The sequence below is a fragment of the Vigna angularis genome, chromosome 1 (genome assembly GCF_016808095.1).
Source record: "Vigna angularis cultivar LongXiaoDou No.4 chromosome 1, ASM1680809v1, whole genome shotgun sequence".
NCBI lineage: Eukaryota > Viridiplantae > Streptophyta > Magnoliopsida > Fabales > Fabaceae > Vigna > Vigna angularis.
The window spans coordinates 9,964,408-9,977,026 of record NC_068970.1 but is presented as its reverse complement, the minus strand read 5'-3'; the positions used below and the strand labels follow the sequence as shown (position 1 = coordinate 9,977,026).

At 30.1% G+C, this 12,619-nt stretch overlaps 1 protein-coding gene across 11 annotated transcripts; it reads left to right on the top strand.

Moving 5' to 3' along the window:
* The first annotated feature begins 7,637 nt into the window (after positions 1-7,637).
* Positions 7,638-12,314, top strand: LOC108335017 (uncharacterized). Of its 11 annotated transcripts, none has more exons than XR_008246242.1 (6): positions 7,639-7,789; positions 8,679-9,119; positions 9,487-10,115; positions 10,947-11,173; positions 11,840-11,927; positions 12,125-12,314. XR_008246242.1 is itself a non-coding variant. In XM_017571239.2 (4 exons), exons 2-4 carry the CDS (start codon positions 8,718-8,720, stop codon positions 11,002-11,004), a joined length of 1,089 nt encoding a protein of 362 aa, XP_017426728.1. In that variant the 5' UTR covers positions 7,639-7,789; positions 8,679-8,717; the 3' UTR covers positions 11,005-12,314. The 11 variants fall into 11 exon arrangements, 4 of the variants coding, with proteins under 4 accessions (XP_017426537.1, XP_017426728.1, XP_017426459.1 ...); XR_008246241.1 differs by having other exon boundaries at positions 12,110-12,314; XR_008246236.1 differs by having other exon boundaries at positions 11,840-12,314.
* Positions 12,315-12,619: the final 305 nt, after the last annotated feature.

The following is a 12,619-nucleotide window of genomic DNA, read 5'->3' as shown; positions in this document are numbered from 1 at the left end:
AAGTACACATCAGAGATTCAAAATCAAATAAGTCATGAGTGACTCATTTAAAAAATTATAACACTGTATTCAATTCTAACTTTTAAAACAAAAAATTTACAATTTTTTCTTTTTATATATTATTTTTTTAATCGATGGAAAGCTCGTATTCACACTTAACTTCAACAATTATGATGTGAGATACTACATCAACTATTACAACAACTCCTTAAAAAGTGGATGAAATAGTAAAATTTTGTTAGAATTTATTAATAAATTTTGCTATTTACTATTTTAACTAAATATTATAAATATATTTTGATAAGTGATTCAAATTGTTTTCGTAACATCCCAAAAATATAGTCTAAAACTATATAATAGAATAATCACATTTAATAATATACATATCAGTCTTACTGTAGAAGAGAACGAATGATCATGGCCGAACGACCTTACAAAGCAGAATGAGAAAGTAAAGCTGTACAAAGGTACACTTTTGACCGAACGGTTCACAAAAGCCAAAATACCGGACGGTCATACAAATCAAAAGGGGAAGGTGATCGAACGACCACCTCACTATAAAACTAAACTACTGACCGAACGTCCTACTGTTCGGTCTTAACTTCAACCTCAACTAGGTTTTCTTCCTCCAACGCCTTTTCCAGTAGCTCGTCTCCTTCTACTCACATCCACACGGATGATCATTGCAATGACAAAGACGAACGTACAAAACAAGACAAGACAGGAAAACACAGGGTAAGCTTATGTAATTTAATTCATGTCCAAACATACATTTCACACAATCAATCAAACAAGATAAATCACCATAAGTTCATACAAAGCCTAATACTAGACTGACTGTCCGGACTGTATGAAATCTGTGTAGCTACGACGTTCGTGCACCCAGGTGATGTAGTAACTGGGATACCCTCAACAGCTGCCACCCGAGGTTAGTCCTATCTGTCCAAAGTAACCCTAAGGACTAGGACCTCCTGTCGTTCCCATACATGACCTACCCTCCTCTACATAAGGACGAGTACTCACGGAACATCAGGATGAACCGCCAGCTTAGCATGCCCACATTCATACTTTACCAATTCCAATATTCATTCATGAGTCATTCCTCCCCGGAACGCTCGTTCATAATCCAAAACATTTCATCCATATCATATTCTCTTCATCTTTCATTATCAATCATCTCAATTTCATATTTCATTATCAATCATTTCAATTTCATATTTCATTATCAATCATTTCAATTTCATCTTTCACTATCAATCATTTCAATTTCATCTTTGTACAAAGATTATTAAGGACACCAAATATCGAACGTTAAATCCTAACTCAGAACAAGAATGAACACTTGGAACGAGACAGAGAGGTCTTCAGTTTCAGAATAGATTAAGACCGAGAGGGTTACTGTCGGGTTGAGAAAGAAACCGAATACAACTATATATCACTAGAACGACTAGAACGAACATTACTTACAAAGTGAGCCAATTAAATGAACTGACTCTTGAGAGCTCAAATCGAACACCGCAAAGACCATGCCAAGTGCTTAAGACTCTAGGCTGAAACCAATGAATACGGACACTTCAAAGAATAATACTTAGAAAAATTCACATGATTAAACCTTACGCTTATAAATACTTAGCTTATTTGAATTTACATCAAGAAATCCGAATGCCAATCAATGACCGAGCACGGTAAAGAGAAAACTCTATTGACGTTGGACGAACGCTATTTTCATCAAGATAGATTATAAAAGAAACGAGTACGAGCGCTTGGTGTAAGACCGAACACTACTAAACTTATATAGAAGGTTTGATAAATATAATAAGATACCATTTGGAGTAGTGTTTAAGAACAAATGAAAATATACAAATACATATATATATATATATATATGTATATATATATATATATATATATATATACTTAAGTTTATCACAGAATACCCAGACACAACTATGCTTGGCCGAATGCTCAAGCATAGTATTACAACACGAAGACGCTCGTCCTCAACTAGGATTCTTCCCAAATGAAAGAATCCAATTCTAACCAAGTTTACTAACATTACCGAACGATCAATGACCGTTCAGTGACGAACGTACACTATCATAGTGGAATTTCATATTCAGAATTCATTTATATTCAACTCATTTCTTAACATATAGTTTCATAACTTTATACATTCATATCATAATTAATTTTCATACTTCATACAATCCAAACATATCAACCATCATATATTAATTCAATCAATTCAACGAACGTTCATAGACTATGTGTTTCTTTTGCTATGAATAAGAAGAGTGACAAAAAGGATGTTTTTTCTTATAAGTATTGAAATAAAAAATAAGTTAAAATTTTGTGGGTGAAATAAATTATGAAATCCTATGTTTTTTTTGTACCAATTATTGTAAGAGGAAGAAATGAGATTAAGTTTTGTGAAACTGAAAATATTTTAATGTGTTGTAAAATATTTTTTGAACTATCTAATAGATATGTTGATTAAGATAAGGTTTTTTGTTTTTATACATGTACAAAGTAAATAATGAGAATGTCTCTTAATATTGAAGGATCCAATGCCAATGACAAAATAGAAAATGAAAAGAAAATGATATATTGTTTTGATCTTATCAATCTTAGAGTTACATAAATTTGGATGAAGTTGTGCAAATCTAATAATTTATAAAAGACAAGTCCCACTTTTTTTAAAATTTATTTATTTATTTTAATTAAATCAATTTAAGTTTTTCTTTCAATTTTTAGTTTTAGATTTTAATTTTATGTCTTCAAAAAATTTTATCACATGAAAGATTAAGAATTTTATATTAAAATAATGTTTTTTCTATTAATTTTAAAATAAAATATTATTCTAATAATTATTTCAAAATAAGGTTATATTAGACGTCATTATGAACTTTGACAGCTCCTTTATATTGAAATTTTAAAAATTTATCAATCATTTATCATCATATAATAATTTATTAAAAAAAAAGATAAAATACAAAAATACAAAACATGACATCAAATCATAATAAAAAGTACACTTCACAGTAGAGAAACTATATTTATTATCAATAAAATATAAATAAAAATACATGGAGGTAAAACATTAAACCACTTATATTATTTTAAATGAATCAAAGTTAAATTAGCTAATTTATCAACCCAATTATTATATTCACAAAATACATTAAAAACATGAAAAACTTTGAATTGCATATACTTATAGAAATGCAAACATCAACACCATCTCTCTTACTTCTCCCTTTGAGATTCCAAAGAACCATTCATTGACCCAAAAAATCATGATACACTAAAGAAGAATCACTTTCCAACCAACCTCTTTGAAAGTTTTCCTTCCAAACATTGCTAAAATACATAAATGACTCATTAAATTCGATATAAATAGAAGTTTATATTCCTAAAAAGTTGAAAAACTACTCATACATTTACTCCTAACTTCCTCTAAAAATACTTACATATAACTTCAAATCAAGATAAACCCCAGCCACATCATCAATATTCACCTTAAATCAATTGACATATGAAACTCATCATATTTATTTCCATGAAATCATCCTTAAATCAATTGACATATGAAACTCGTCATATTTATTTCCATGAAATCATCTTACTTTTCCTAATTTTAATATTAAAATTTTTCAATACCAAAAAATAATAAATAATATATTACTTGTATATTTCTTAAATTGATTTTCATATATACATTACAAGAAATTGGCGTATTACCGAAGGGTTTTTACAGACGGCCTCTCAGTCTTCGGTAAAAGTGCGTTACCGACAGTCAGATAGATGATTATCGAAGGCCATGGTGAAATGCGCTCATTACCGAAGGTTTTTTTCCGAAGGTCTTTGGGCCGTCGGTATTGGCTTATATGACCCTTGGTAAGGTGCTGGTGTAATTAACCCTAGCAGACTTGGGTTTCCCTCTGCTAACTTTCATTTTTTGAGCCAAAAGTTTCCCTTTCTTTCTTCGAACCCTCACCAACATTCCCCCTTTCTTCGAGCCATCAAACTCTCACCAGCTTTTTCCTTTCTTCGAGCCATCGAACCGTCACCAACATTCCCCAAATTTGCGAGGTTTTGTTCACGAACGTCGTCTCTCATTAAGTGAAAATGCATATATATATATATATATATATATATATATATATATATATATATTAAGTCCTTAATTTAAATTATAATAGTTATTTCACGCCTTGAAAGAAAATATAAGATTGAGTAATAAAAGTACTACCGATTTATTTATGTATACTAGTAGCTGTTTTCTTTTTAATTAAGATAGTTTTATTACTCCTACTTATTTTATCAAATGGTGACGCTCATCTTTCTTATATTCACTTAACTCTTAAAAGATTTATTTAAGGAACACTTAAAAAATATAACATCCTACACATGTAACAAAACACAACACACCTATGAAGAAAAAAATAAAAATGAACTTACTCAATTCACAAAAACTAATCAGTTTTGGTTGAATAGTCTTTTACACCGAAGTGCTAAGATGGATATGGCTCTTTAAAAGTTAAAAAAATGGGATAAAAAACTTAGAGATGACAAAAATGATTTATAGAGAATATTTTTAGAAAGATCTAGGTTTCTATAAATAAAAATTGTTTTAATAAAATTTTATTTATAATTTAATCTTTTAATAATAAAATATTCAAGTATTATTTGTGTTCTTAAACTATTTTTTATATCTTAAAGTTGATTTCGAAACAATATAAAATTTCCTTGACGTTGAATAAAGATATTGGCATTCTAATAAAATAGAAATTGAGAAAATTGAAGAAGTAATAGTTAAAGAAATCAAAGATGATAAAGTGATGCATCTGTTTATATTGAACAAGGGAACTTGTGATTTCATGATATAGTATATTGTTTCCAATGCCTATTTATTGAGAATAGTATGTGTCAAGATCCCTGTGAATATCTTTAAGCATTAAATTTATTTTAATCAGAGAAAAATTAAAATTAACTTTTCTCTAAACTAAATTTAGCTTACGCATTAGTCAAGTTATAGAAGTTTTCTTATATAACTTTTGTAAATTTTTATTTTGAAATTGTTAATAGACAAACTTTAGCTTATGCCAAAGTTAATTTTGTATTTTTTTTTCTCCTACAAGAGCTTATGAAAAACTCCTTTGATATTAATTGTTTTATTTAAGTGCATTTCTGAATATGCCTGAAATGAAATGTAATTGTGAGTAGGCATGAAGCTGCTCATGTCTTGTTTTAGTAAATTTTTCGTTTAAATTAAAAATAAATATAATTTAACTATAATTATATTTTATCCTGTGTTTGTTGTTTTGTACTTAGTTACATGTAAAATATGATTTTAGCTAACACAACAAAATATAAAAATAACAATTTTTTTTTATAAATAAGTGTTACAACACATGAGAGTAGTTACTCAGATTTGGAACTAAGTGGAAAAACATGTTTGCAAGATTGAGTATCCTCGACATTGGCTTCACACCTGTTCATTACATCCACTACTTCTGTTCTTTTAGTATTCAATGTTCTCCCATTTTTTCAATATTCTTTATTTTTTCATGGATTTCAACCAAATTAGATGAACAAGCTTGAAATGATCCACTAAAACCATGGATAAAAATTTGTTAATGTAGACATGATAGGAAAGATATATATTAGATCTCAATTATTAAACTTTAATACCATCTTGTACAATAATTTTATTCTCCATAGACATCAATGATTATAAGTACTTTTGTTTTTCTTTTACTATGGAAGTACAATTGAGTACCATAAACTCTATTTTCCGACATGTTTGATCATTTCTTAAAGTATATTTGATTTGAAAATTTAATTTTATAAACATAAGTTTTGAATTGTTTTATTTTAAAGCTCAATTTATAAATTTATGTTGAATGCTAATGTACAATGACAAAATTAAATTTAAACATGTGTTAATTGTTCATATGATAGACAAACTAGATGGATGAAATAAATTTGATTTATTAAAAAGAATTAAAATTTTGATCCATTTGTTCAAAATACAATTTAATCCATTTATTAGCAATAGTATATTGATAAATATGCAATCCATGCATAAAAATAATATTCTTCATAATGAAAAAATATGTTTCAAATTATAATTAAAAATAAGCGTGAAACAAACTTTAAAAAGTAAATTTAAGAAAAAAAGTTGATTGGATTAATTTAGGATTTATTTAGAGTTTGTATTTGATGTTAATATGATAATTTTTTAATTTTTTTAGAAATAATAAATAAATTATTATTTATCTATAAAATTAAACGGATAGAATTGATTAAATTTTTTTTTATTGAATTGACTGGTGCATAAAAGGCATAATATTAATTTAGTTAATTTTCAATCAATGTCTAACCTAAGAAAATGTCTAACCTATATAAGAGACAATGTCTAACTTAAGAAAAATTAACTTCGTTAATTTTAATTATTACTATACTATAAAATTCTATTTCAAAGTACTAATAAAATAAATAATTTAAGTTTTTTTTTTAATATTTTATAGCATTAGTGATAAATTTTCATTCAATGAGTAGTAGACATGATTTTGTTTTTGTTCATAACTCAATAAATGATTTCACTTCTGGATGAAATGAGTGCATATCTCATTAATAGATTTTACATTAAATTAAGGATATTAAAATAAGTTAACATTTGATTTATTTGAAAGATGGTTTTATGTTTCTTATTTAATTTTTTTTTTCTTGAAAAAATATATTGGTTTCTAGCGCATAATAGCTGAAATGGTAATGGTCAACCACAGCTAATTTATTCTAAAATTGTTATTAGTAGAGAAAATGTGCTAAAATATATTTAATTAAAGTTTAAATATAAATCAGTACAAGTTTTTAAGTAGTTATCTAATCAAATTAACTTATAACTCTAAATATTCATATATTTTAATTTTAACACTTGATATTCTTATCTATTTTCCATATCCTAAAATAAGCACGCTTCTCATCATAACAGGTATTTTTCTCTCTCTATTTATATATGTGTCTATCTCTTTAGTTTATTATATAATAAATTTGTCAAAACAAGTTAAAACTAAGATTATAAAAAAATTATATATGAAAAATAACTAATTTGTGTTGAAGGAGTAGAATTTTCATGATAGGAATCTTTTAACCGCTGGCTAAAAATATTATACCTATTTTCAAATACAACAAATAGTATATTTATTTCTATCAAATGTTAATAAAGATATTGTCATATAGCAGTTAGTACCCTCTAATTTCTTCTACAAACATTTATGTTACAATGTTTGAATTAGTTTAAAATTGGCAACACAATACTAAACAATCGTCTGCAGTTTATAAAGAATGTTTGTACAGAGAAAAGAGAAAAGATAAAGATAGAGTAAGTTTGGTATTGTTGTAAATTAAAAATTTGAAAATAAAAAAAAAAGATAATTATTTTATTTATATGAATTATATGAACACAGAGAAAGGAAAGAGGAAGGAGGATGGTTGACACAAGGAATGTTTACAATAAGATGAAACAGTTAATTCCCAACTCAACAAGCTATTCTTGGGCAGTTGGCAATGAAAATTCAGCTTATTTTTAAGAATAAATAAATAAATAAAGTAATTAAATCAAATTAATTTAAATAAATTTATGAGAAACAAACACACAATGAATATGATAATTTTACAAATAAAAACAAAAGGGAAAAATTCTACAACAACCGCAATCACAATAACAAGGAGGAGAGAGTGAAAATCACATAGACGAAAAGATCGTCTTCTGAATCGGAACAAGGTCAGTGAATTTTCTTCTCCTCCCTTCTTACAATTTCCTCTCCTTCCATCTACTAATTCACTTTCTCTGTATAATTAATGGATTGTTATTTCTGTTTATGATTTTAACAATGAGCTTTCAATTTCAATTTTCTGCACGATTTGTTCTTCTTCTTGTTGTTTCTTTTGCTCTCTTTTTTTGTTGCTGAGAAAAGGAAATAGAATCATAATTCTCCGCTCAGGTTCTGTTTTTACCTGATTTAGTATTATTTAGTTTTTTTTTTGCCTTATAATATTTACAAAATAAATAAAATTTAGAAAAAAAAAGAGAGAGCCAGAATAACAAAAAGAAAGAACATTGAAACTCAGCAAATCACTGGCATAAAGCACTGTCGATCGGGTTTAACATTCAAATGAGGTGAACTCGGTTTAAGGGCATTTGTTCTACTTCTGATCAATTGGACTTTGTCGTCACTGATTGGTCTGTTTCTCTCCCAGTTTTTCTGTCTTTGTGTTTTTATTTTAAATTTTACTGTTATGTATCATTATCTATTTTGAACATAAACTTCCAACCGAGTTCTGTATTTAGCTTTCTTTGGCCTCTGTTTTTTTTTCCTGATCAAATCCTTATACTTTATGATTAGTTGTTTTTACCGTCTAAAAAGTCAAGATCTAAATTGATTAAATGTAAGAGTTTCGGATATTTATTTTGGGACCTGTTATTTGGCTTCTCTTTTGTTTGTACGTTTTATGTTTATTTATTGATTGATATCATCATCGATTCAGTGATTTCTACATGTTGATGATGGGTTGCTTTAATCTTTATCATATATTTATTTTTCATTTTCTTTTGGAGCAGCTGAAGTTTTTTTTTTTTGTTTCTTACTTTGATTTTTGTTATTGAAGAGCAGGGTTTCAGGTTGAAATTTTAGAGCAGTACATTAGCAATTATGAGATTCAAGAAAGGTAATAAGGTGGAAGTGTTGAGCAAAGTTGAGGTGCCTTGTGGCTCCTGGCTATCTGCAGAGATCATTTGCGGTAATAGCCATCACTATACTGTTAAATATGATGGATATCAAGATGATGCTGGTGAGGCAATTGTGGAGCGGGTATCCAGGAAAGACATCAGGCCTTGTCCGCCAGTACCTGTATTCATGGAGAATTGGACTCCAGGTGATGTTGTTGAGGTCTTCCAGAACTTCTCATGGAAGATGGCTACAGTTTTGAAGGTTTTGGGTAAAAACTACATTTTGGTCAGGCTACTTGGATCTTCTTTGGAATTTCAAGTGAGCAAATTTGACATTAGGGTGAGACAGTCTTGGCAAGACGACAAGTGGATAATAGTAGGAAAGGTACCTTCATTTTTGGCTTCTGAATACATTTTCTCCTGTTAGTAATTTCCTAGTGCTGTTGGCTTACTGATGTGAATATAGTAACACATCTGTTGTGCTGGTTTTAACTTTTGATTGAATATTTCAAATTTCATTTATTCAGCATGTCTTCTATGCTAAAAGTAACTAATAAAATTATAAAAAGAAAATTTTCTTAGGTTGTTTTTCTTTCAATATTGCCTGTGTCTAACTTTCACGTTTTCTTCAGTTTTCCAGTTTTCGTTTCGTTTCACTTAGCTTTCACAAGTTTTTCTTTGTACTATTTTTCTTCTGGTCCCTCCTTGCTGTTTTATGGATGAATAGTTATTTAACCTTCTCCCATCTTCAGGGTTCTGCCAGCTGTGAGAATAGAAAACGTTCTAGCCAACTTCAGAGGACGGCTACAAAGACAAAACTGTCAGGTTCCACTTACTACCATCCTGAAAAGAAAAACCTGAGTATTCTGGAATCTCGACTTGTCTCTTTTAAAACATTGAAAAGAGGAAGTCATTCACAAGTTGAGGCATATGCTAAACCTCCCCCAAAGTTTAGAGCACTTGAAAATGAAGGTGGATGTCACAGAATAAGAGTTAGAAATTCACTCACGCCATTCAAACAGGTACAGGGTGTGAGTTTTCCAAGAGATGTGCTCGCTGAAGAATGTTTACCTGCTTCTATAAACAGAAAAACTGGGATTCCTAATATGGTGGAGATAGGAAGGAGGAAGCAAACTGGCGCTGTGGGTTGTTCATTTGGAGAAAACTTAGAATCAAATCATGCTGATAGTGTTACGTGCTCTGTTGGTAGTTGTAGTATCACTAGCAGGAATTCCTATAAATTGCAATTTCCTGTATCTGCAGGTCCTTTTGAAGATGTAGATGGTCCATTTAGTGATGCTGAGTCTGCTTGCCAGAGGGGTTATGAGGAAGGAAATTGTTCCCCTCCTACACAAGAGGAATTGGCAGCAGAAATTCATAGGTTAGAGTTGCATGCCTATCGCTGTACAATTGAGGCATTGCATGCATCAGGACCCTTAAGTTGGGAACAGGAAGCATTAATGACAAACCTACGTCTTTCGCTCCACATATCAAACGATGAACATTTAAGGGAGCTAAGAAATTTGATTTCATCCGAAAATAGCATTCCTTTCAGATGACAGGAAATTTTTTCATCTTCAATTTAATACTTTTCCCTAGGATAGAGTTTCCTGACAGTTTGATCTCAACCTCATTCAACTGTAAGAAGAAAGATGAAATATTTCAGTCCTTCATTTATGTTTTGTGACTTAGTGGTATAGTTTCATGTGAATGTATATGCTAAACTTCGTGAATAAGTAATAATTTCTGAATTCTTGTCAATCTGTTCTATGATATATCCTCTTAATTTCCTTTGGGCTTCTTCTTGTAAAGACACTACATCAGGATCTTCCTGGAACCTTAAGTTACATTCTAGATTTTGCACACTTGGAAGACATGATCTGACCACTGAGATTTAAAATTTAGTGGTATACTAAAATGCTGGTATATATTGAGGCTCAATGAATAACATGCTTTATAGGACTTGTGTTTGCATAAAAAAATTTATATTTCATGCTGATTTTAGAAGATTGTTTTACATTCATATCATTGCTCTTAAATTAGAACGAGTTGAGAAACTTTCGTTTCCTTTCTTAATTTGTTACATACAACGATACAAGTAATGTTATGTAGGGGACATACAATGTGTAATACTTGTCTCTGTTCTCCATAATTTGGAAGTACAAACAAAGTCATTTGAAGATACTAGTAATGCTTCCCCTGCGTTTTCCAGGGCTGAGGAGGCATGTAGGTGTTGCTTCCAGATGTCTACAGATTTTCTCTTGCTCTAGACAAGGGATGGCTTTTCTAGTATGGCTCTTGATAAGCCAACACTTCCATTGGCTTGTGGAGTTCTCGCATTCTTCCATTTCAGGCCACCTGTTAGCCTCGTATATATGTTTTGCGGAGGATGCATGCTCAGAGTCTTGTGGATACAATGGGATGACCTGATATGTGAATGTACAATTGAAAACTTTCACCTTAGCTTATTATTCAATTGTGATATCTTTTGCATGCTGATGCATGATTCAGTATCAATTACTAATGAAATGATCACTGTCATTTTCTGCGCGTGCATAACATGCAGAGGATGTTTACATGTCAATTCCTAGTTAATGGTTAAAATGTTGAATATCCAGCTTTGTAGTGTTAATGTAATTATAAGTAGAAGGTAGAAGAAGGGTGCACTATGGATGGTTATAATGGGCATTTTGTTTTTCTATAACTAAACAACTGTTAATCACATATATTAATTAATAGTAACATAACTAAGATGTCGAAATGTTCAAAGAAGCACCAATTTTTTAGATAAAGATAATTTTGACAGAAAACCTAAGGACCCAATGCAGTAGACATTGTTGAAAAGGCCTTTTAGTTTCTGATGTGGATACGTATGAAAAGTATTCACTTTCTTCAAAACTTTTAGCAACTCCTCATGTTGTTTTATAATTTGTGTTATTTATCTGTCGATTTGGATTATCCTTTCAGTTCATCTAATACCTGACATGACTGCTTTGAACAATGCTGTTCTAGTACTTGTGCATCTGCTACTAAGCTACGTGAACATGTTTTTCCTTTTATGGTTGTAAGCTTAACACAAGAAAGTTGTCATTGCTCTGTGGCTAGTGCATCAATGCTCAGCAATGATCAATTAGCACAAGGTCCAAATGGCTCTTGGAAGAACATGGCCACAATAAAGCCGGCATGACACGAGGTATGACTATAAACGGAATATTCGTTTTATGCATACACTCCACAATTCCGATCAATGATCCATACATAGTAAGTAAATAGATTTTGTGCACTTCATTGGCATGTTAGACTTGTTTTGTAATTGAGAATCTAATTTATCCTTATTTCAACTCTTATCGGTGTCCTCCATATCACTATCTTTAGAGCTCAATTTTCCAGATTTCCAACAAGACATTGGATTTCATTTTGGTTGGCCTAATATCTCAGTTGGGCAAAGATATCTACGTGTTCTTTGTGAAACTTTTGGCTTCAATCTGATGTTTAATCAAATGTGGAATCCGGTGCCCTTTGAAGCATGTTCGATGTTTGTCAAAACCTGGGTTTTGAAAAGCTGAATACCTTGGTTAAACGTATGAATTTTTTATATATATTTTTTCCTTCCATTGTTAGTGCATGTTTAATTTGACATTTACTACCTCCAAACCTCAGACTAGTCTGTTTGATTTCAGTCGCTTTATTTTGCTAAAATTTCTTAACTATCTGTCGCAATATGTGAAAGGTTGGGGAAATGGGTTGCCTTTCTTGTGTTTGTTGTAGTTGGCTATCTTATGCAAACACAGTGATATTGGGGGGGAAATTCTGATATATCCTTTTAGTTGGAGATTTTTTGTATGTCATTGACTAATGCAAACTGCCAGTTTTCCAAAATTTAAA